Here is a 23,838-nt window from a genome sequence, read left to right as displayed (position 1 = left end):
CACAAGGAGTGGACTGAAGCCGTCAGAGCATCAAAAGTCACCACACTCAGACGTCTTCAAGAAAAGGGCTACAGCTGTCACATTCCTAGAACCAAGCCAATCCTGAACCAGAGAAAAATGTCAGAAGCATTTCAACGGGGGTAAGGAGAAAAAGAACTGGACGGACATCTTTTCAGACTGGAAAGGCACAGAACCCAAAGTCCAGTGTGAAGTTTCCGAAATAGCGCTTCAGCAGTGCCACTGGCTGATCGCCTCCATGCCACGACGCACTGAAGCAGTAATTCATGCAAAAGGAACCGCAGCCAAGTATTGAGTGCATAATTAAACCTGCTTTGGAGATCTTAAACAGTTTTGTAAATCTTTTTTTGATTGATCTTGTAACAATATTCAATTTTTTGAGATACTGCATTTTTTACTTTCCTAAGCTGTAAGTCATAACCATCAAAATTAAAACAAATAAGTCTTGAAATATTTCAGTTTGCGTGCAATGAATCTAGAATATAAGAAAGATAGCTTTTTTTTTATTCAATTGCAAAAAATTAAGAACTTTTCCATGATGTTAAATTTTTTTTTGATATACCTGTATATTGGATTCGGAGAGCTCTTAAAGTGACAGCAGTCTAATATTCCTGCAGTCTGTCATACATGTTAAACAACAAAAGAGAAAATCTAGAGAAAATCATGGATGAATCATTCCCAATAGGTTTTTCACTTTTTTTTTTTTTTTTTTTTTTTTTTTACAAAGTTCTTTTTTAATATGTGAAATTATAAACATTCACATAAGATTGAATCTTTCTACCGATTTAATTCACTGAAAAATCTTAGTGAACCATCTTCCTCTTTTGTTCCCTTCACACTGACTTGATCTTCCACTCTCTTAGCGAGTAATTAAACCGTCGTGTTAAGAGAAGAAAAAAATTCCCCTGTATCGTACAACAGCTATCTGGCCGATAGTAGAGGTAAACCTGCATTTGAAGCCATTTTTATTGTATCATATCAGCCGTGAAAGAGGTGCTAAGATGGACACTCTGTATCACCACCGCGCCAAAAACTAATCTAAATGGAAAACACATTGTCTTCATTATTTTGCAAGTGCTGAAAGAACATTGTTGCCATAGTAACTGGCAGGGGAGGCCGAGGGCTGCTTCAGGGCCAGCGAATGGAGTACAGGAGAGCCCTCCCGAGCTGACTAAAGAAATGGGCAGTTAGTAAGTGTAAAAGTGCTGCTCACTCATGTAATTAATTTCAAGGAGGATTGGCGTGTGGGGGGTGCTGGGATGCAAGGTAACAGATTTAACATGGATACTTAGGAGTCCTTCGCCATGAGTCAAATGGCAGCCCGGAGCACGAGAGAGAGGACAGTATGCGGGTGTGCAGTGGGGGTAGATGAGGGAGTGTGTTTGATTAACAGCAGCGATGATGACATGCTGTTTTGCAAACATGCGGCTGAAATTGCTCGCATCCATAAAGCCGTGGCTGCCAGGCATAGCTCGACTTTTTCTCTGGAGGATTTTTAACGAATGCCAAGAAAGCTGTTGTTTTCACGAGGTGGTACCAGACAGCGCGCGCACACACACCCACACATACACACTTATGTACAGACCAAAAAAAGTCTGAAGAGCTTTATTGAAAAAAATCGTATGAGGAAAAATAGCATCAGTTCATATCGCTAATGCCATGAAATCCAGCCCAAATCCATCCTGTGCTTGTATTTATCTCGTCTCATATTCTGAATACCGAAAGGATGTTCTTTTCAAGCTGTTGGCTGTAATTCTGGGAATCCAAATTATAAAGGTATTGCCAAATGGGCGGGGCTTAACGTTTTATTTTAGCACGAACATTTGTCAATCCGTTTGGTTGATTTAAATGGCTTTGTGTATCAAATAGAAACCGTTGACGTAGTTACAGTAGGTGTTGGTTAATGATCTCCCGGTTGGCTAATGAGAAAGAGCTAACCAAGGTGGGCTGGGTGTCAGGGACGGGGCTCTTTTCCAAGAGGGAGGACAGTGGCGTGACTGCTAATGGCCGCGGCGCTTGTGTGCGGAGGCTGTTTGTCATGGCAATTCATGTCAGGGTGTAATTGGTTTACCTGGCCGTGTGTGTTGTGAGGCTTGTCTGCATAGCTAAAAACAAATTACCCACCAGTGACCTTCTGGTTACACCGACTCCCTGGCCACACTAAGGCAATTGGTTGGGGAGGAAGTAGAGAAGATGGGAAAGAGCGAGTCAGAGAGAGTGTTTGAGTGCCATGATGGTGTTATTTTTTTGTCTCGCCGCTGTTTGAAGGAGTGTGTTTGAACGAGGGATGCCTTTGGGGATATTTATTTGAGCCGGTTCACAGCATGCAAGGTTTTAAAAGGAACAGCGTCCCTCGCAGACCCCGGCCATCCCATGCTCTATTTGCCCGTGCCCAGATGAAGGCGACCGCTGGCTTTGAAAAGCAGCACCTGTGCCGTGCAGCTTTGCTTGCACCACTTATCTGTCAAGAGCAGTAAAGGGGGGAGAGAGGGAAGCCATAATTCCCTACATCCTGCATGAAGGATACAATATCCATTTTAGTGACAGCGTAGATGGGCCTCAATTTAAATCTTAATCCACAGGGGCAGAGGCGCAGTCGGCCGGATTGATTCTAGCCCGCTGCGTGTGCGACTGCGTGCTCCAGGCGACACTGCACAAGTTGATTTTCTTTGTGAACGTCTGACACTTTGCCTCCACCCTCTGTGTGCTCGTTTCTGTCTTTGCTGGCATGTAGGGATGACAAAAGCACTCAAGCCCTGTTTTGTTCATGTACTGCATTTCTCCCTTGCCAGAAGATACTACCACAGGAATACTGAAGAGAGAGAGAGAGAGAGAGAGAGAGAGAGAGAGAGAGAGAGAGAGAGAACTAAAATATGGATTGTGTGTGTGTGTGCATTGTTAATATTTTCGTTGTTTTTTATTATTATTAATTTTTGTATTTACTTTTTAATGAGGCTATATGGTTTTTTTTTCATTTATGGTAGAAAGGCATTTGTATCACCCATATCCATCGCATTTCATTTTATAATTTTATTGATAAATGAGTGTATACACACATGAATGCCCATTTTTTTTCTATGTGTACATGATATATTTATAAGTTATATTTTATAAATTATATTATAGAAAACCGTAATTATACAGATTAAACATTTATCCACGGCCCTGATATTAAAGTTGTAAAAAAGAAAATATTTCTGTTGTAGCATGCTCTCACAGGTTAGTTGATGATACGGATCTTGATCTGTGTGGTTGATCTGTGTTGCTGACCAACTATGCTTTTATTTTATTTTAATTTTTTTTCTAACAGGGCCAACCACTGCTTGCGCGGACAGGGCCTGGCCAGAAGATTATGTGCTAATTGTGTGTTGGATGTCAATCAATTTCAGATTGATCCCTTTGGCTGTGCAATCTTGAGTGCTTTCTAAGCAGTAAAACCTCTTTTCTAACCAGCTGTACTCGGTTCTCTAGCCCCCAGACATAGTGCACTTGTAAACAGGTGTAGCAGCTATGTGCTGTAAGTGCTGTGCCATTGATCAGTCTGTTTAATTAGTGAGTGAGATAATTAAAACACTGTATTTTCAGTCAGCTGGGTTCATCACCATATTTTTTTAAACCAACCAATACCGAGTAGCAGAGTTATATTATAAGTTCTATTCCTGGAGACATTTTTTGCCTCTAATAGATTATTTTCTTTTAATTGGAGTTTCACACTAATTAGATTTGTCTTATAAAACAGAAGCAAACTCTGGCACAGCAGGAGCCGCTGAGCAGGAGGTCAGATGTTGGAGATTTTTGAGAAACACTAGTCTCACTTGTGAACAGTATTCTACTGTATGCAAGCGTGTGGCTTTTTAAATCACTCTGTTTTTCTCACTTGTGATTTTGCTGTATAAATCATGGGAAACGTCTTCGACATAATGCACTGTTTTGTAATCCGGTTTCATTTGGATGCACCTTTTTTTTTTTTTAAAGAGAGACAAAGTTTTTGCATACATGAAATATAAGTGAGACAAATTAATTATTTTCTTATTTTCTGAGTCTTTTCTCTAGACATTAAGAAAAGCACTGATACCTGGCACATTTGTTGAAATATGTATTATTTTTGGATCTTCTGACATAGGGGAAAGAGCTTCTGAGTCCTGAGCCCAGTGGTAGACTACAGTTGCTGATGTTTCAGCACTTTTAGGGCAGGCCTGAAACAGAAGGCCATGGAATTTCTCAGCTTACCTATTCAGCAGTAAGAGCCCTGAGGTGTCCACCAACAGCCAAGCTGGTCTGCTGCCTGCAGGGTTTAGTTTACACCGGCCTGTCAGCTCTACTCCTCACTCATGGTTTTGTTCTTCGAAGCTCACAGACAGAGCCTGATACCTCTTCCCCCAGCCTGAAATACAGCCATTCACTTTTACCAACGGTGCAAGAACGTAAATTACACTCCTTTTTTCCTGTTCTAAAATGCCTGGCCTGGAATTCCTCCTCTCTGCTGTCTCCCTAAATTAGAAATCTCAGGATTTATGCATCCTTATGAAAGACCACATTTTCTTTCAATGATTCCACAGAAATAATAAATTGGTGTAGTATACTTCCAACACTTGCCATGTTAATGCCAAGTTTTGATTTCTCTTTTTAAAAAACTAAATTGATATGTAAATGTATGAAATCTTTGTAACTTTCACATGACAAGCATTCATCTCATACGACTCTGCTTCTGACTCCATTTGAAGGCGTCTTTTATGCTCTGAGAGAAGCTCAGTAGCTTCCTTGCCTTGATGTGCATTAGGGTCTATTTTTAGATGGGAACAGTACATAAGATTCACAATCATGTGTCTCACTGTGACCTGATTTTTGAAGACTTACTGACCATCCATTCATAACCACAGCCTGGAGTAATGAAAAATATACAGAAACAAATGTAGAACTAGTGTATTTTGATTTGGCTTTATATCAGTGATAGACAAACTATTGTCTGTAGAGATTTAAAAGGAAAATCAAAACCAGAAATTCATTGATTTTATTTACTGGTTGAGTATTGCTGATATATATATATATATATATATATATATATATATATATATATATATATATATATATATATATATATATATATATATATATAATATATATATATTTTTTTTAAGTTGTTTTTTATATCTATATATAATGAAATCAAAAATTAATAAATAATTGAATTACATTTTTATAATTAGATTTTTAAGAATTATTTTTAATTACATAAAAAAAGTAATAATTCTAATTAATCATTTTTGGGGTCAATGTTTTTTAAAGTCTCTTACACTCACCAAGGCTGCATTTATTTGATCAACAAGATATTAAAACCATGATAAGGCCATCCTTAAAAATATTTTGGTTTGAAGTAACAGAAAAAAAATAATAATTTAAAGTGTCAGTAGGTAGGTCTATATTTGTTTTTTTTCAAGTTTCAGTGTAAAAAAAAAAAGTCCATTTTGGTGATTGTGATTACATAGGTATGAATTAAACAAAAATGTGCATATTGTGACGTCACTGACTGGGTCTTCAACCCATGCCTTCGGGTGCATAATTGCAAACCTCATTTTGATGGAGGTTATAAAGACCACAAACAAATTTAAATCTTTGTCAAAACATGTTTATTGCATGAATTTCAGGTGAGAAGCAAAAAAATGAGGTACTGCTATACTGTTTCACTTGCATCCACCGCTAGGTGTCAATGCAACCTACAAATGAGAGACCATTTACTTTGCTTTCTTGGGTTGTCACTTTTGGGCAGTCATTTCAGAGAGATGCTGTGTGTGTATATAGGTGAAAGCAAAAGCACTTTATTTGGCCTTCTGAAAGTAGATGCATTTAGGGATCTTTAAGATTACTTACAACAGAACAGCAATGCATTTTATGGAATCTACTGTTTCATGAACCTAGGAGAAGAGGTCATTCTGACTTTGCAGAAATCAAGCTGGCGCTTCTGAAACAGTTACTGTAAGAATGTTTTGTTATTAGTTTAAGTATTTGCTATTGAATGTTCAAATTTGGAGTTTTGCGTGTCGTGTGTGTGTGTGCGTGTGTGTGATAGATAGAGAGAGAGAGAGTGACAAGGTCAGACAGTGGAGTCAATGGTCTTAACTGTCTGTGGCTTGTGTACTGCAAACACATACGAGCTTCATCGCTGTGTCTGTTACGTGACTCTGTTCCCCTTTCGAGCTTGAACTGATGATAAAACTAAAGAAATTATTTACTGTATTTACATTTATTCAGAAAGATGAAGCTCGCAATTATGGAAAGGGGCGTTAGATTTCTGACGAGTGCTGGCGATGTTCGGCCAATCACAGTGCACAGTGCATCAGAGCAGACTGTGATTGTCGGAAGGAGGGACTTTGTATAAAATGGTGCGTTTGAGAGAGGTGGGGAATAGAGGACCTACAATAACGTACGGTATTTGAAAAATAATGTATGTCAGCATATTCTGTTACAGCAAATACACAAAATAATGGTCTTTAAAAAAGCATCATATGACCCTTTTAACAATTATTTTCAGTGAAGTAATGGAAAAACAGTATTTTGGCAAAATTATGGATTAGTAAATTACTTCAGGAGTCTTGTACATAGCTTAAAACTGTAACAGTTTTTTTTGTTTTGTTTTTGTTTCCACCCCATTTCAGTTGTTTAGCTGCCTAGTTTGACAACCACTACTTTATGTCCATCATATAATTCAAAAGGAAGTGAAGGAATGTAGGCAGCGGGGGATTTGAGCTGGTTTACTGCCCCTGCCACTCCAACCCACTGTGGGGTGAAAACACTTCCTGGTTTACTTACACAAGGCTGTCCAGACCTGGCAGTTAGCGATCTCGGACAAATGAGAGAATCTCAGGATGAGCCAGAGGAGGGTGAGAGAAGATTGTTAGGAATGCTGGACATTCTTTTGCTTAACCTCACAAAGACACATACACACACACACAAACACACGCACCAACCGGCATGCTTGGCAATCCTGGGCAGTGTGTTGATAAGGGCGAAGGGTTAAATCGTGATTTACACACACAGTGATTTGTTGCCATCTCGGGTTGGACGGGCAGAGCGCCACACAGACCCAGGGAGCTCTTATCTGAGATAGCTGGAGTTTTTCTCAGCTCTGGTCTTGCCCTGCGCAGTGAATCAGAGCTGAAGTGAGCAGACGCCGAGGAATGAGCGCAGAAGTGAGAGCGAGTTCACAAACCCCCCCAATGTATACATGGAATGATGGGATTGTACTAGGGTATCTGGTGACACATACCTGCCATTGTAGAGCCCCCTGGCACCGTACTGCTGTTCAATATTTATAGACGCCAAATGCTCTCAAATATCAAATAGTTAAACAGCTGCGGACAGTTTCAAAACTGACTGCCCGTTTTGGGAAGTGCACAAGCTGCAGGGATAGTTGCCTGTTTAAGAGTTCATTTTCTTCATCACTCTCTTTATATTGGGTAATTAATTGATTTTAAAGAGTGATGTTGTACTTGTTTCCTTGCAGTGAAGTTCAGGGTGTCTAAATGGCCACTGAGGAGGAACATTTAGCAATAAACCACAGTAATACACAATAAAACAAATCCAAACTGACCCCAGATTAGTAGAAAAAGGTTACAGTGTGTTGGCATCATGCAGTGAGCTGATGAAAAATGGCTGTCACATCCCCAGCCTGGCGTCAGCAGCTCCCTTGTGAGAACTTCCCCTCAGGTGAGAAATTAAAGTGGATATTATCTGTGCAGCGGCCCAGCAGCAGATCAGTATGAGGCCAGGATCCATTTTGCTCCCTGCACACAGGAAACGCTGGGTTGACATTATTTTCAGGGCGGCCATACTCGCCCTCTGTTAGTGATGTGCTTTTCATTTAGCTACTCAAGGGCAAAGTCAAACCATCTGAGGTCGTTCCACTTCTACAGATGTGTAAAGAAATTTTGAAAAAAATACAGCATGTGTAGAATCACTGTGTTTAATGTTTTCAGATGTGAGCATTCATGAGAATACCTGTGGTTAGCCCTATAGGTAGGGCTAATATATATACTAGGGGTGCTCCGATCACGATCGTTAATGCGCATCTCATCAGTAAAGCCGGTTCTCTAATCAGTGGTTAATTCCATCAGGTGCAACCCAAAACCAGTCATAAGGGTCAATTCGAAAATGGAAATTGTGATTTACACATCGCCTGAAAGCTGAATAAATACGCTTTCCTTTGATGTATGGTTTGTTATGATAGGAAAACATTTGGCCGAGATACAACTATTTAAATATCTGGAATCTGATCGTCCCAAAAAATCTAAATACTGAGAAAATCACCTTTAAAAGTTGTCCAAATGAAGTTCTTAGCAATGCATATTACTAATCAAAAATTTGGTTTTGATATAGTTGCAGTAGGATATTCACAAAATATCTTCATGGAGCATGATTTTAATCATAAAAGAAAAATCGATGATTTTGACCCATACAGTGTTTTTTGGCTAAAAATATGCCCCAGCGAATTAAGACCGTAAAAATAGACCGTATTAGCTAATGTCACAAATACAATGGCTGACCACTAATTAGAATAGTCTGTTAGTTGAGGGGAGTTTTTGGAGGGGGTGGTTTGTCTGTACATGTGCCCTCCCCTCTCCCATCAGCTCACAGATGGGCCACATCAACCTTCTGTTCCAGCAGGGATACCAACAAATAATGAGAGCGAAAGAGAGACGGGTAGAGAAACTTGAACAGAAAGAGCGAATTAAAGTGAGTGGGAAGGATGGGGACTGTGATATCGTGGAGGATGAGGTGAGGTGAGAGTTGAAGGGACAGAAAAGCAGACTCGAGTCAGTAGCTAAGTGCCTTGTGACCAGAATGAAACAGAAAGCCTCAGGCAGATGTAAAGAGTAAAGAAGAAAAGGAGGGGGAGGCAGAAAGGGAGGGGGAAAGCGGAAAGGGGGAGTCTGTTTGAGAGTTAGAGGAAGGTAGAGTGAGTGGAAGAAATAAATAGAGAGCGTGAGAGGAAGAGAGAGGAAGGGCGACGGTGGGGGAAGATGGTGAGCCGGTGCGGCCGTGTTGATTGGCTTGTATGAAAACACATGACTGCAGTGGGGAGCCTCTTGCTCAGGGTGAGTGGCTCTGCTTCAGACCAAACCACATTAGATGAAATGAATCCATTCCCCAGCCTGTTAAAGGAGCGCGCAGCCTGGGTTCCGGAGAGAAAGAGAGCGAGGGAGGAGGGGCACACTGAGTGGCAGGAGAGAATAAGGGAGAAAGAGAGGGAAAAACAGAGAGATGGGGGCAGGAGGAGGCCAGCACACACACATATGGTGCTAGAGAGACTGCTCAGGAGATTACCGCACATTTTAGGTCAGGACAATAGAGAGCAGTGGAGAGCCTTTACGCTGCCTTTCTGGACTCACATAACAAATGCTGCCTTGTGCTGTCTGCAGGAGCCCCTGTCCAGCTCACTGCTCCTCGCCACACACACACACACACACACACACAAGCAAAATTGGTTCAGAGCCACAACAATATGGTTATTTGCTTGCTTGTCTTTCCCTGTTTGCATGTTTGTCACGGTTTTGGGGTTTTATCTACATATAAGGTTTTGGAGTTTGATGAAAATGTATTGTTTATTGAGTTTATTTGTACTTTTGATATACAGTGGCAATTGAATTGAACTGAATTGAATTTCATGCAAAGCAATTCTCAAAAAGTTTTATAGGTTTTAAAAGTAAATGCTGTAAGTCGGGTCTATAGAGAAAATAATAAAATATATTAACTAATAAAAAATGTACTTGATAATAATATGTGTTTCTTTAGCAGAAAAACACCAGCATATTACAATGAAAACGGAGTAATGGCTGCTGAAAATTCAGGAAAACATTTTCAAATCTATTAAAATGGAAAACAATTGCTTTAAATTGTAACAAATCTTTCACAAATTGTAACTTTATTTCTTATCAAATAAATGTAGCCTTGGTGAGCTTAAGAAACTCATAAAAAAAAAAAAAACATTTTAAAATCTGACCAACCCCAAACTTTTGATTGGTAGTGTAAGTGTCCAATAGTTAGTTGGTGGTGACTGAACTGATAAGACTGCAGAATGTGGCGCCAAACGGGGATGCACTTGTTGTGGACCCTTGCCTCTTTGCCACTCAGCCGTGGTGGTCACACCGACAGGTGCTGAGACACTTCCCTGTGTCTGGTCTTTAGTATGACTGCACTCTGATCAGCCAAGCTGAAAGTGAGTCCCATAAGTTCCACCCACAGACCGCCCAAAGTCCGTGCACTGACCACCTGAGGCATTTTGTGCACCTGGCCAAAATGGCCATTTCCAATCTGATTGGCTAGTGCCACGCAACTTTCCTAAAGTCAAGAGTGCACCAGCCCACCTGGAAATGAACATGAGTTTAATGAGCTGTTTTCAATGGAGAACTAATAACTAAATTAGTCTGACAGATGAGAGACAGCAATTCTTTGGGAAATGTTAAAATATCTAATAGAAGGTTACTAGCATAGAGCTAAAGTGTATAGTCTTCCATATTTTTACTACAGAACATAAAAGAAGATACTTTGAGGAAAGTTGTCAAATTTTGTTATCAACTTTATCAACTTTCAAAACATGTTCTTTTGAGTTCTACAAACAACATAAGGTTTAATTGTGACAATTTGGGTACTCTGTCTCTTTAATGACTCCAGGATCAGTCCTGATTGGTGATTTGGCATCTCATTCAGACAGATCTTTCCTAAAAGTGGGCAGCTCTTGGCTAGATTGAGGTTGAAAAGATTGAATGCTGATTGAGTTGTGAAACTATTGTCCTGGCGAATGAGAAGTTTACGTCACGTGAACGAGTCGAGTTGCTTTGTAAAGATCTCTTGGTCTGATCTGTGCATGAGCTTTAATTATGATCAGTCTTTTAAGCTTGGCCTTGTTCTTGAATTGTGTTCCAGGCTGGTATCAGTCTCTCAATCCCTGTCCGTAACCCAAGAGAGCGACTGATGGTATTTATAGAGAGCTGCCTTGAAAAGGGAGTCAAGCGTGAGTGGAAATGCAGAACTCGCTCATGCAGTGTGTGTCTGATTATGAAGAGATAATTCTCTCTGCACAAACTAAGTTCTCTCTTTCTCTCCTTCTCTCTCTCAGCCCTCTATCTGACCCCACCTTTCACAACGGCCTTCCACAGTGTTTTTTATACTTCACTCTCTTGTTTTTGTTTTTGTTCTGACGATATGAATTATGTCTAGTCTTGTTCCTATCATATAATTTATCCTACTGTTTTTGTTGTTAAGGTTCTGTATTTTTTTTTCTTTTCTTTTTTGAAAACCTGGATATCAACCTCATGTCATCTCATGTCATTTTTTAAGGTGTGGTGTAAATTCCATAAAATATTGTGTTTTATGAAACAGATATTGGTTAATTAAAAAATAATTAAGTGATTAGTGTGTGCAATATTTTTATCAATATTTTTGTAATTCACACTTGTCAAATAATTTTTTGTAGCATGTTTTAAGAATAAGAGTGCAGTTTTGGAGATATTATGTTGAACAAAAGGCAAAATAAACACGCACATGCACACACAAACACACACAGAAACACATGCAAGATCATATTTTATTATTTATTCAGCTAATAAGAAACATAATGGGCATTTCATCTTATAATTATTCTTATTTTATATAAAGAAATGTGATTCGAGTTAGATGGGTCCAAGAGCAGTTAAATACTGTGAAATTCTTCCAGCATGGCCAAGTATCTGACTTTAAACTTTTCGTTTGGAATGACTCCATGGCCAGCTTGTGCTTCTCTTTGAATAATGAGAACAAGAGTTTGTTTTCATTGAGGTAGTTGGTGTGTTATATAACTGGTGTTTTTCCAGCCTTCATTGCCTGAGGGGTGAGAGACTGACAGAGAGAGAGAGAGAAAGAGAGAGAGAGAGGGATGCGTGATCAAGCCTTGGACTCTGCTTTACGGCTCTTTGACGTCATCGATCAGGATGTTCAGCTGCTGCTGTAAAGATGTTTTCATGTCATCATCGCTCTCTTGAAGCCCATAGATTAGAGTTTGCACACCAAACAAAAGCCGCCTCACCAGGAGGAGGAGGAGGAGGAGGAGGAGAGTGAGAGAACCCCCCCTCGTGCTCTCACTGCTGGTAGCTGGAGGTGAGAGTGACAGAGGGGTAAGGAGGGAAATGGTTAATCAATAGCCACAAGGTCAGACAGGCGAGCCTCTGGTTTGAGCGTTCCCTGTTAGTGGGTTGGAGCAGAGGATTTGTAGCGCTTGTAAAGGCTTAAAGAAACACTCAGCAGTTATTTGTGGTGGTGCTGGTGGTCAGGGTGGCAGGAGTGCAGTGTGTGAGAGAGAGAGACACCTGCTGGCCTTTGACGCTCACTGCAGCCACACACACACAGATCCTGTCAGAGCATTTTGCCAAATTAGCATCGCATTTACTTAATGGCAGACACGTGTATCTTGAGCGATTTTCATTGTATAAAAACATCAGCTCGTGTTTTATACGCCCTTGCTGTTTCTAGTTCTGTGCTTTATAGTGTAAAAAAAAAATATCCATACGTTATTGTTTTCCTGTGTGTGTGTGTGTATATTTGTGAAGAAAAACTGTTTCATATACAGTATGACCTGTTTAGAACGAATACAGCTTTTATTTTATTTGTATTTTTTTCAAGCATGCTCTTCAATTCAAAGGTTTTTTTTCAGCATTGTTGATTGTTATTTTAAATATGTAATATTACTATTTTACAGTATTTTTGATCAAATAGATGAAGCCCTAGTGAGAATAAGAGAATCTAAGAAAATATCATTTTTTATGCTTTGAAAAAATAAAAAAAAGAATGTGGTAATAGGTTGAAAAAGATAATTAAATATTTAAATATTAGTTTACAGACAACAATATTTTCTTTTTGGGATATTTTTTTTTTTTTTTTTTTTACTTAATACAAATATATAATTTTTTTGAAATGTTTTCCATCTTTTGCACATTAGTTGGAGTTTCTTTAGCTAAAATGATAGCTAGTCATGCTTTTGTATGAGTTTGAGTTTGTGAGTTTAGCACACTTCCATTATGCAGGTACCAGGGCTGTGTCGCTTCATCCGTGACTTACGTGTTTAAACATTTTATGCGAGCTTAAGAAAGCACTTTTAATACCTGTCCCGACATCACTTCTGCTTTAACATATATAGGGCACTATCTAACCCTTCTGAGAGCCAGAGACGCTCCCCGTCCTGTCACACACACAGCCAAAGTGTTTGAAGAGAGTTTTATCAGACCGCTGCAGTGAATGTTGGGGGAATTTCTGTCTGTCTGCCTGTTTTTTTTTTTCTTCACATTTGTGCCTTGGAATTTTAAGAGTGATGGCGGTGAAGTGGCCAGATGAGAGATGAAGTCTCGACGCTCCCTTTCCTCACCAATTAATCCTTCCACATGTCGGCTCAGTGAGTTACAGCGCTGGCCACGGGGCCTTGTGTTTATTTGCCAGCGAACGCAACTGTAAATCAGCCTGCAGCGGCTAAATTGATAACCTTGAATGTAAGGTCTGATACCTTTAACAGCGTGTAATAGGCACACTGATGGGGTTCAGGCATTTGCAGAGGTCTGATTGGAGTGTAATTGGTCACAGTTCTTCTTTTCAGCACACACACACTTTCTCTGCTCCATCCTCACTGAGTTGTGCTGTTTATTGTTTTTGAAGATCACAGTTGTACTTGTAAGAAACTGAGAGGAGTGCCACAGTTACACTGGAGCGACTTTGTCAACATGAAAGATGGATGGGACGGCTGCTCCTCACCCACTACTGAAATGTCATCTGAGTGCTCAGTATCTTTCAGGGCCTCGTTGAGCGTGCGAGGAGATCACAGATTCGCGCTGAAGTGCTTTCCCGTTTTTCTCTCAGCCTGACACACTCCTCTTTGTCTGTCCATTTTTCAGAGACAAGAACTTTAATGGCTTCCAGGTAGAGAGAAAGAGGCAGCAGTCAAGATGAACTCGATTCCTTCGATGGACAGGCACATACAGCAGACCAATGACAGGCTGCTGTGCATCAAACAGGTGAGGAGAAAAGAACCACAGTGACACAATGACCGTCCGTCCGTCCGTCTGTCTGTCTGTCTGTTTATTGTTCCAGGGTCTCCCACTGCCTCTCTGATGGCGATCTGTAGTTTTCCATTAGCTTGGCTCATATCAGGTTGCCCAATATGGTTGGAGTCTGAACCCTGTTGTCCTCCTCGGCTGTTTTCCAAGCATCCCCTATTTTCCGGCGTTTGTTTTTGTGTTCATAAACACAGGCACACTACCTAGCTGTCCAAATGCAGATATGCCATAGGCTTCTTTTACTTTTAAATTGAACTAATTATGCTACTGCTTAAAAGTTTGATTTCTGAAGGATAATGTGACACTGAAGACTAATAATGGCTGCTAAAAATTCAGCTTTGTCATTTCAGTAAATAAAGAAAAGATTGTAATGATATTTATTGATAACCATATTACTGTTTTACTTTATTTCCTTTTTTTAAGAAATATAGCCTTTGTGACATTTCTTTCCAAAACATGAGAAAGTCTTACCAACACTAAATCTTGAATGGTAGAGTATAATGACTACAGGTTATCCCAAAACCTAACCCTGTTCCTAAATTTAAGACTTTTCCCCCTTTTGATTTGTCAGATCAACTCACTGCTGAGTCACAGACTCATGCTTTTATACAGTGTTTCTAAACCCTAAACCATACGAGTGGGTATCAGTGCATTTAAAGCAAAGATTTGATTGATTTAAGAGCACTTCAGTTTGTGAAAACCACTTCAAATGTCCTCTTGTTTTAATATATCAAAGAGGACAATTGAAAAAGTAAAAAAAATGACAACTATAGCCAGACTTTCACACCAGTAGGTATGACCCAAGGCTATGTCTTGTGAATCTCGACTTGAATAATTGCAGTGTGCTGTGTAGGTGTGACATTTTGCATCTCTCGACAGATTTATGGAAATATTTGGCATGCCAACTTGTAGATTACAGACAGTTCAGCATTTTTCATGTCCACACAGATTTCCGCTAGGCTTTGCCGTCTCTGCATCAATTAAGCAAGTCTTAGCGCTAATAAGATCATGTCTACAGCATGTAAGAATCCTTTGAATTTCTGAGCCTGTTTAATTGGTTACAAATGACACTGTTTTGCATAGCAGATTGAGTCTGATTAACGCTAAAGACAAAACACAATCGATTTCTGCTCATTAATCATATTGATATGGCACATTTAGTGTGGTGAGAGTCGGCAGTTTAGCTGCCAGGACTTTTGTCCCAGTGAGCTCAATTTGAGCAGAGACCGTATTTAAATTTAAAAGTAAGCTTTATCATGTTATATCCACATAATATTTTAGTCCGTTTTTCTTTTTTTTTGCAGCAACAACAGTAATAATGTTTTGCACAGAACACAGTAGACAATTTTAAACTTCAGTATTAGAATGATCTCTAGTTTATATGGAAATGCCAGTACCTTAACAATTTCTAATTCTCTTGTTTGTGACATCAGTATGTCAAAAGCCTGATACTCTTTCAATCTAATAAGGGTGTTTCCTTTCCTCTCTGTCCCATTTCCCTCTTTTCATCATTCTGTCATCCTGTCACTCAATCACGCGCCTGCCTGTCATACAATCGATTCTTCCCCTCAACTTTACTCAGTTGGTTATAATGACAGTGGTGTAAAACATTATGTCCAATCCCATGACTTACACCCACATGAAGCCATCAGCATGTTGTGATTGTAATGTCGATCAAACGGACCATTTTCTCTCTTGCCTTCTTAGAATTTTTTTCTATCCTCATACTGCCAGACTCTTGCACTGCCATCTGACTTTCATTTACAGAGCCCTTCCTACAGACTTCCTCTGTTTTCCCATCGCGGGCTTCCTCACCAGCAGTTAAAGCCCGCACGCTGAGCAGTCGGCAGCCAATAGCTGTCAATCACACTAAATGAGATCCTCTTCTGTCTGAGAGGAGCAGACTGACATCACAATCAACTCCAGTCGAAGTGGTGCATTGAACCGAATCACAGGTTCACCCACATCAGTTCTTCCTACACATTTTTGTTCATTTTAACTGTATATTAAACAAAACAATTCATTGGAGTAATATTAAGAACAGTAAGTAAAATTGTGGCGTCTGAACTTAGTGTCCCCATTTTCTTTTTCCTATTTGTTGAGCTTCAATTTATTCTGCAAAGTAAAACTAAAACTCTCATCATTCACAGTGTTTACCTTTGAACGCATGGTAAACGTTCGGATGATCAGAGCAATTCTCTTGGCTCATTCTCCATCAAGAACATGAGGAGGAATTTAATGATTAGAAATAATAAGTGAAACATGGCACAGTGACTCTGTTTAATTAGACAGTCTTTCTTTTCTTTTTTCTTCTTAAGAAGAAATTATCATTCACATGGAACATGAATACAAATTTGCTGAATAGTATTCTGATACTGGAGGAGGCGGTTACTCGTGGTCCATGTCCCGTGTAGGACTGATGAAATGAGCTCGTGCTCAGGGATTTCCTACGACAGATTAGCTGATGAGAGAAATTGGCCTTAAGATTTCAAGATCCTGACCTTCTTTTTTTGGTCTTTTGTCTGAGTGAAGTATTGAATGCGGTTTGAATAATTAGAAGACTCCTTTCCATAAAATTTCCTAATTTGAGTTATATTTTCTTAATTTAGGAATTAAAAATGCTGTCAATTTAGTCACATTCTATACTTTTTATCATGTTTTTAATACTATTGATCACGTTTCCTGCACCAGATACAATAATATATTTTTTATAAAATAATTAAAAATTATTTAAATGTTATAAATATGCATTTATATAAAATAGGCCTAGAAATACATAAACTTAACATATTCCAGTTTTTCCATGTATATGTGTGTGTGTAGATATTCTTATGGTTGTGATATATGATACATTTTTTTGCAGTTTAGTTCCTAAAACTGGACTGGTAGGACATCAAAAAAAAAAAAAGAGCAAGAAAATCATATTTTCCATTATCATCGAGTGTAATACAGTGAAATTGTAGAATAGATGATCAGAAGTGTAGATGTCCAGGCCTGGTCAAGCAACATGACTTTAATGCCTCTGGAGTGACTGATCGCAGCACACAGAGCTGCCCTGAGGTGGAGAGGTTCTGTTTGGACACCACATGCTTAGCAGGGGAAAGGTGGAGTGCTGAGATTTGGCTGCTGTTGCCTTCACACCTGTGTTGCGATCCTGCCAAAAACCCTTCACTGCTGACACACGGCTCCCAGTGCCCACCATCACAACAGCGAGCTTTCCATCCCCTCCTCTCTTTCCTGATAATCGTGTGGTAAGAGCCAGAGACCAGAATGTCTGGCTTAAACAAAGAATTGCCTCCCTCAAAATGGAGATTCTTTTCCACCAGCTTTTTGCGGTGAGAGGGAGAACATTTTCTACCCGCATATCCCTTATGCTGTGCAGGATTTACTCAGCGGGGTTCTGCGGCACTAGACATTGGCTCTTTGTCAGATGAGCTCTTTGTCAACACACACACACCAAATTCGCTCATTCAAATGGCGACCTCTGCCGCCCTCGGAAGACAATGCCGCTTCCTCGCTGTGAGCTGGGGAAGAGGAGGTGTCCGTCGGAGTATAATGGTCTTCAAAGTGCACAGTCTCCTCCTCGGAGTGGCCAAACAGCGCCGGAGCATTAAACGTGCAAACGCTCTGAAGAGGGTGTACAGATTGCTCGTTTGTTTAAATTTCTTGTCATGTCTTGTGCGCCACCGGTCGCTAGAGAGTTTGGGTGGGGGGAGGGCGGTCCTGAGGGGAGGATAAACAACCTCGCTGCTCAATAAATAAATAAAAAAATCATAGGGAAAAACAGAATAAGCCTCTTCTCATTCAATTCTGCCACAAAGCCCCCCCTCTTGTGCTCGCCTTATTGGCTGGCTCTGCTTGACTATTGCTTTCAGACGTGCAGATCTATTACATCTTAGTGGACAAAAGATGATGAAGAGTCTGGATTAGGACGCACTGCGGTGTATGAGGAGGCCTTGAAGCACACTGAGCTCTTTGTCAGGAGGGTGGATCTGTCCCAGAATGCACAGCTGCGTTCAGACCAGGAGGCCTTGGGTTACCGGCTGGGTTCTTGCAGAGCTGTGCAGATGCACCGAGTCAAAGGGCAGGAGGAGTTGGAGCACTCGGCTGACTGAAAACAATATCCACTTTAAGATCCAAATACCACCCCTTGTTGAATACTGGTTGTCAATATGCCATAAAATGTATAAGGAATATGGTATATGATTCAGAAAGGAGCAGAATTGGTTGACTGAATAGTTATTTTGGTTCACATGATCCAAAAAGTTGTTAAATATTATATTCATTAAATATTTTCAGCAGCTTTTCAAGTGCTTCTGCCTGTTTAAAGAAATATGAAATATTCTAGAGTAGAATAAAGTCTAAATTATAAAAAAAAATTACATACATTTTACATAAATTTTGTCCCTCAGCAGGTAATTAAGAACACAAACGTTTCAGAGTTTTTAAATGCAGTCTTAATATAAATATATTAGTAAAGTAATAGTTGTAAAATTATGATGTTCAATTTTATTTTATTAAATATCAAGTTGTATATCAAAAATGAATTTCCTGTGTGATCTTTCTTCTGTGGAACTTATTCTAGAAAATATTTTACAATTTTGGTATATTATAAAATAATATATAATATAAAATATAATATAAAATAATTTTTTTCCATTTTTTAAGTTTTCTAAACCATCATTTAGTGGGATTATTTTTTAGGTGGATAAACATTTTATCTTGAATCCCTGTATGTGAAGTTTTAGTATGATTCGAGTATTATGATTTTTATGTGATATTTATGTGATGATAACATCTCATGTTGAAGTATCATGGTCATGTTTTCACAACAGTGTTGAATATTGAATATTTTCAGTGTTTATTTTTGTTCCAAAATTATGTTTTTAAATATTGATTTACCCTCTAGATTTTAATGTTGTAATATTTGTGATGTCTTCTGTTCGAACAGCACTTACAGAATCCGGCCAATTTCCAGACAGCGGCGACGGAGCTACTGGACTGGTGTGGAGACCCACGAGCCTTCCAGCGGCCATTTGAGCAAAGCCTTATGGGATGCTTGACGGTAAGACAGCAGCTGCTGAAGTCTTGTCCTCATGTCAGGGGCCGGTGACGAAGGTTAAAGCAACAGTCACGCTTCACGTGTCCCTCTACCCACCCACTGATCTCTCTCTCTGTTTCTCTTCTTCCCTCCTGTAACCTCTGCCTGAAGCTAGTTTTTAAGGTTTTTTTTTTTTTTAGGATTATAAAATACCTTCTTCTATCTCACCATGCAGAATCAGGTCTAATTAAACCATTAGTAAGCTGAACTTTTCACATTTAGTTCTGTTTATTGGTGCTAGTGGTGCGGAACATACAGTAGGACACTCGCCCCACATTCTCCATGACTATCATTGATTATGGCATATTGCCAGCGTTTAGAACCTTCAGTCTGATTCAGGTCTCCAGTCCAGGTGCTTTTCGTGGGCATACAGACATTTCCCATTGATTTCCACTGGACTTATTTCATCCCCCACTCCCACTCTGTGATCTGAATTCCTCATGTATTGATTTACTAGGAGGCTCTCAGAATATGCTTGTTCTAGCCAGACTTGCATCAGTTGTCTTTGCTGAGATTTTTAATTTTTTTCTTTAAAAAATTGGCACTTGTCCCGATCAGTGCTTCTCAACCGGGGGCCACAGTAAGCCTTCAAATAATTGCATTTATTAGACTTAATTAAAAAGCCAAACATTAGACTGATATCATATTTTTGAAGCACCAGAAGTAAATATACAGTCAGCTTAGATACGAGGACCTCCAAATATTGTCTTTCAAGTTTGTAAAACGCTGTCCTGAGATTTCTATGCCATGTTGTAGTATAAATAGTGTAAGAAATGTGGTTACACTGAAAAGTGCACTTTAAATACCCGGATAATGCACTTAATTGAGCAAAAGTAAATAAAAGTGTGGGATGTCTTCATGCACTCTGTTGCAGCTTTTCTTGCTTTTTAATGAATTATTAACATGGGTGGACATGGGTCTTTGCAGCAGCCGAGCTACTGTCTTTGAGATGAATGGGAATGTTAACGGACAGCTTTCTCCAGGTATTCCAGACAACCTTGGAGCTGCTGCTGCACCGCTCTGACAGCCTGAGTTTGGTTCAGCCTCCCTCTCTGGAGTTGGTGTCCTGTGTACATGACAGTGTGTCCCTAGACACTGTCTTCACACCACACGCGTTCACTCCAAACGGATGCACAGTATGTTTGTGCTCTGTATATTCTAATTAATTTGTCTGATGCGTTGCGGGTCCCTCAGAGAGCAGCGGAGAGGTTCTTCTCCCCACAGGTGAGGATGGTGGAGAGATGAAAGAACTGGGGAGATAAGAATGTTGGCTGACAGATGTGGACATGTCTTACACATTCCCCCTCAGGCAGCAGGTAGCTCTCTGCTCTCCGCAGACCTGCATATGGAGCTGTTCTCCCATTGTCTCCCAGCTGCGCAATATCAGCACTCAGCCAAATGATAAATGACATCTCCAAACTGTCAGTAGCTTTAGCGATGACAACTTTCTCTGCTGTCCCACTGTCTTTTCTTGTAAACCCTGCATATTTGCAGTGTTATGGGCCTCACTCTGGAAAGAAATAAATGGCTTTTTTTTTCTTGTCTATCACTGTTTGTGTGCCCCCAGCCCTTTAACAAAACTGTAACCGAGGAGATTTGCGTGGCTCAGTGATTCTGATATTTTTTTCTGTTGAATCACTTAATATTTTAGGCCTGCATTCTGAGAAGAGAGATTATGTGGAAACGGCTTATGAGAGGATGCATTTCTAAACGCCAGTGGAATCTATACCAGCCCTCGTGGCAGCAAGCCTGGCTGCTGCGTTTGGCAAGTGCAGCTGCAGAAGGGAAATTAAAGTCTGGCAAGAGCGCAGCGGCGCTGCCTGTCCAAATATCTAAAAAAAAAAAAAAAAAACTGGAGGACAAAAACTGGGCTGGATTTTCAGTTTCATAGATGCCATTCTAGAATCCCGTTAAGCTGTTATTTGACCATTAAATCATGAATAGAGATCTGTCAGCACAGGTTTGATTTGTCGTTTTTGTTGCACCGTCTTGGTAGCAGATGTATGACAATTTATGATTAAGAAGAGTCACGTTTGCACCCCATGTGAACGCAAACTGCACGTCAAGCGCCGGGTGTTAAGAATTGAGAAGGTTAGTAAGTGGATAAATGCAGCGCACAGCTGCAGCAGTGTGATACATGAGTCATTAAAGATCATGTGCAGCCTCGTTCAGATTTTACAGCAGATATTACAAAAGGTTGAATGCCTCTCGTTTTATATTGGTTGTGTCTTTTTTGATGGATAGAATAATAGAGAGTGAAAGGGGAGACAAAATGAATTCTTTCAAATTGAATGTTATTCAGAGCAATTCAAACCCATAACTTTAAAATGAAAAATGGGTCTTTTAAACACTTTTTTTTTTTTTTTTTTTTTTGTCAGCCTGTGGTCTAAAATATTTAAGCTTTCATGTTGTATCATTTTAATGGAGAAGATTTCCAATAATTACTCACATTTTGTGATGTTCTAATCCCATATTACTTTTTTGTGGAATATAAATAAGACGTTTGGCAGAATTATCCCACAGCTATTTTTCAGTAAATGGGGACCAGGGGCTGTAATGCTCCAAAAAAAGAAAATATATTAAATAAAAAACGTTTTTATTTATTTATTCCTAAGGTTTTCTTGGTCCCTTACGCAAAGTTACTGCGTTAGTTGACTTGGAATATACCCCGCAGTTTCCATATGGATTGCTGTAATGGCACTTTTTGGTAGTAGTTTGTCATTTTTTAAGTTTGATGGCAGGTTGGTCACCACAGACTTTCATTGTAAGGAAAAGAGCAGCTTGAACATTCTGGTTAACTTCTCTTTTTGTGTTCTATGATAAAAGTCAGTCAGTGCAGGTTTAAAACAATGTGAGGGTGAGTAAATGACATGTTTGGGTGTTCAGTCCCTTTAAGAGATTCAGGTAAAGCCAGAGTTATGTAACATTGTCACCTACGATCTCCGTCTTACATGTGGCTTTAGGGTTTTATTTACACGTTTTGAATTGTTTTGCGAAAGATCACAAGATGCTTTGAAAGAAGCTGGAGCTGCGAGTTCAAGGGGCCAAGTGCGGGCTGTGGTCTCTGTGGATCAGGGTATTCAGAGAACAAACACAGACGTCTGCACACCAGTCACACACATCTCTGGGGAAAGCTCATCAATCGTGCCCTGCAAATATCAACATGATCTTAACACTATTCTGCATCAGTGGAGGTGGCTGTTTTATCTTTGAATGCATTATTCATGCACATATATAAATATTTGACATGATTGCACTAAAAAAGGGAAATTGCTCTTTTATGAGTAGTTTTTGGAGAGATATTTGGTGTACAAGGAAGAGGGGGTGGTAGCCGGGTTATGCGAGTGTACCGCTGGTTCTTGCTTCTCTCATGGGAGTCTGGGGTAGAATTTCAAGGAAGCTTAATTGCACGTAGCTCATGTAGACTATTGAAAAATTCAATAGCCTTAATGCTAAAGAGTGTGTTTAGAACATTTCAGCTTGATTTTTCTTCAGTCTTTTAGTGGAGAACTCTGTTTGCACCTCTCCTATGAATGCGAATAATGGACACGCACATGCAGATGAAGCACAGCATGAGTACAAAAAGACCCATTTTAATGCTCATATGGTCTCTTTCCGCAGGTTGTAAGTCGCGTGGCAGCGCAGCAGGGTTTTGACTTGGACCTCGGCTATCGGCTCCTGGCCGTGTGTGCGGCCAACCGCGACAAGTTCACCCCTAAGTCGGCAGGTGAGAAGCGCTTCTCTCATTGCGATGTTTCTTCACACTCATCATTGCTACAGACACTCTGCCTGTAATGAATCCACATTTCTCATTTAGCGATGTGACAGGAAATCTTTTAATTGCGGCATTATGCAATCATAGCGCATGGCCATGCATTAGCATGCTTTCACTTTCCTTTGTCCGACACTCACTCATCTCCTTAAGACGATTTAACTTGCCGAGGTTGTCTTTTCCTGACAATTTTACACATGGAGCTCTCGGCGTGCCAGAAGCACCCCCGAATAATGCATTGATAAGCCGCCAGAGTTCACTTTCCAAGAATCATCCATCAGCAGAGCAGCATTGCTTTGTAATCAGCTCTGTTTGAAATCCTGACCTTCTCAGCCAAAGCTGAGTGTCCTGTTCTTGTACATTTGTCAAAGTGAATTGCGGACGGGCATCGGCCAAACAGAGATAGATGGCCCGCAAGCGCCGGGGTTGAGGTGTGTGAGTGTACTTCATTTGAGAAAGGCCTGACATGGCTCGCTGTGGAGAATGAAGATAAACTGTCCATTTGAATCACGGTTACTGTGGGACACCTTGGGCTTCCAGAAACATTTTTTTTTGTTCATATTTCTCTTTTTAGATCACTGCAAAAAAGTATTTTTCTTAATGAATATCTTTGTCTTTATATACTTTAAAATAGTGGTGTTTTAGCAGTATTTATAAACTGTTGCAGTATTCATTGAAATAGCTTTTATTTTGTTTTTTATTCGTTTTTGGGTTTATTTTTTATTTTATTGTTTTATTAGTTAAAAAAAATAAGTTAGTCACCAAAACAACGTTTTTTCAGTTTGTTCCATTTTATTTTTTTATTTTATTTTATTGGTTAACAAACAGTGATTATTTATAATTTATGCTAAACATGCTTTTATTTATTTATATAT

The 23,838-nt window shown here is 39.7% G+C and overlaps 1 protein-coding gene across 6 annotated transcripts in view; it reads left to right on the top strand.

Moving 5' to 3' along the window:
* The window catches only part of LOC113096106 (zinc finger MIZ domain-containing protein 1-like), a 47,349-nt gene extending 23,811 nt beyond the window's left edge, over positions 1-23,538 (top strand). Inside the window, exons 2-5 of one of the 6 annotated variants that reach the window (XM_026261501.1) lie at positions 3,329-3,381; positions 13,929-14,048; positions 19,033-19,155; positions 22,813-23,538. In XM_026261501.1, the coding sequence (XP_026117286.1) occupies positions 13,980-14,048; positions 19,033-19,155; positions 22,813-22,986 (366 nt within the window). In that variant the 5' untranslated portion in view covers positions 3,329-3,381; positions 13,929-13,979 and the 3' untranslated portion in view covers positions 22,987-23,538. Of the gene's footprint in view, positions 1-3,328; positions 3,382-8,353; positions 9,111-13,928; positions 14,049-19,032; positions 19,156-22,812 lie in introns of those variants that run through there. The other 5 variants (XM_026261505.1, XM_026261502.1, XM_026261506.1 and 2 more) reach the window with 5 other exon arrangements.
* Positions 23,539-23,838: the final 300 nt, after the last annotated feature.

This window comes from Carassius auratus, unplaced genomic scaffold, assembly GCF_003368295.1.
Source record: "Carassius auratus strain Wakin unplaced genomic scaffold, ASM336829v1 scaf_tig00215876, whole genome shotgun sequence".
Taxonomy (NCBI): Eukaryota; Metazoa; Chordata; class Actinopteri; order Cypriniformes; family Cyprinidae; genus Carassius; species Carassius auratus.
This window is presented reverse-complemented; position numbering and strand designations above follow the sequence as displayed.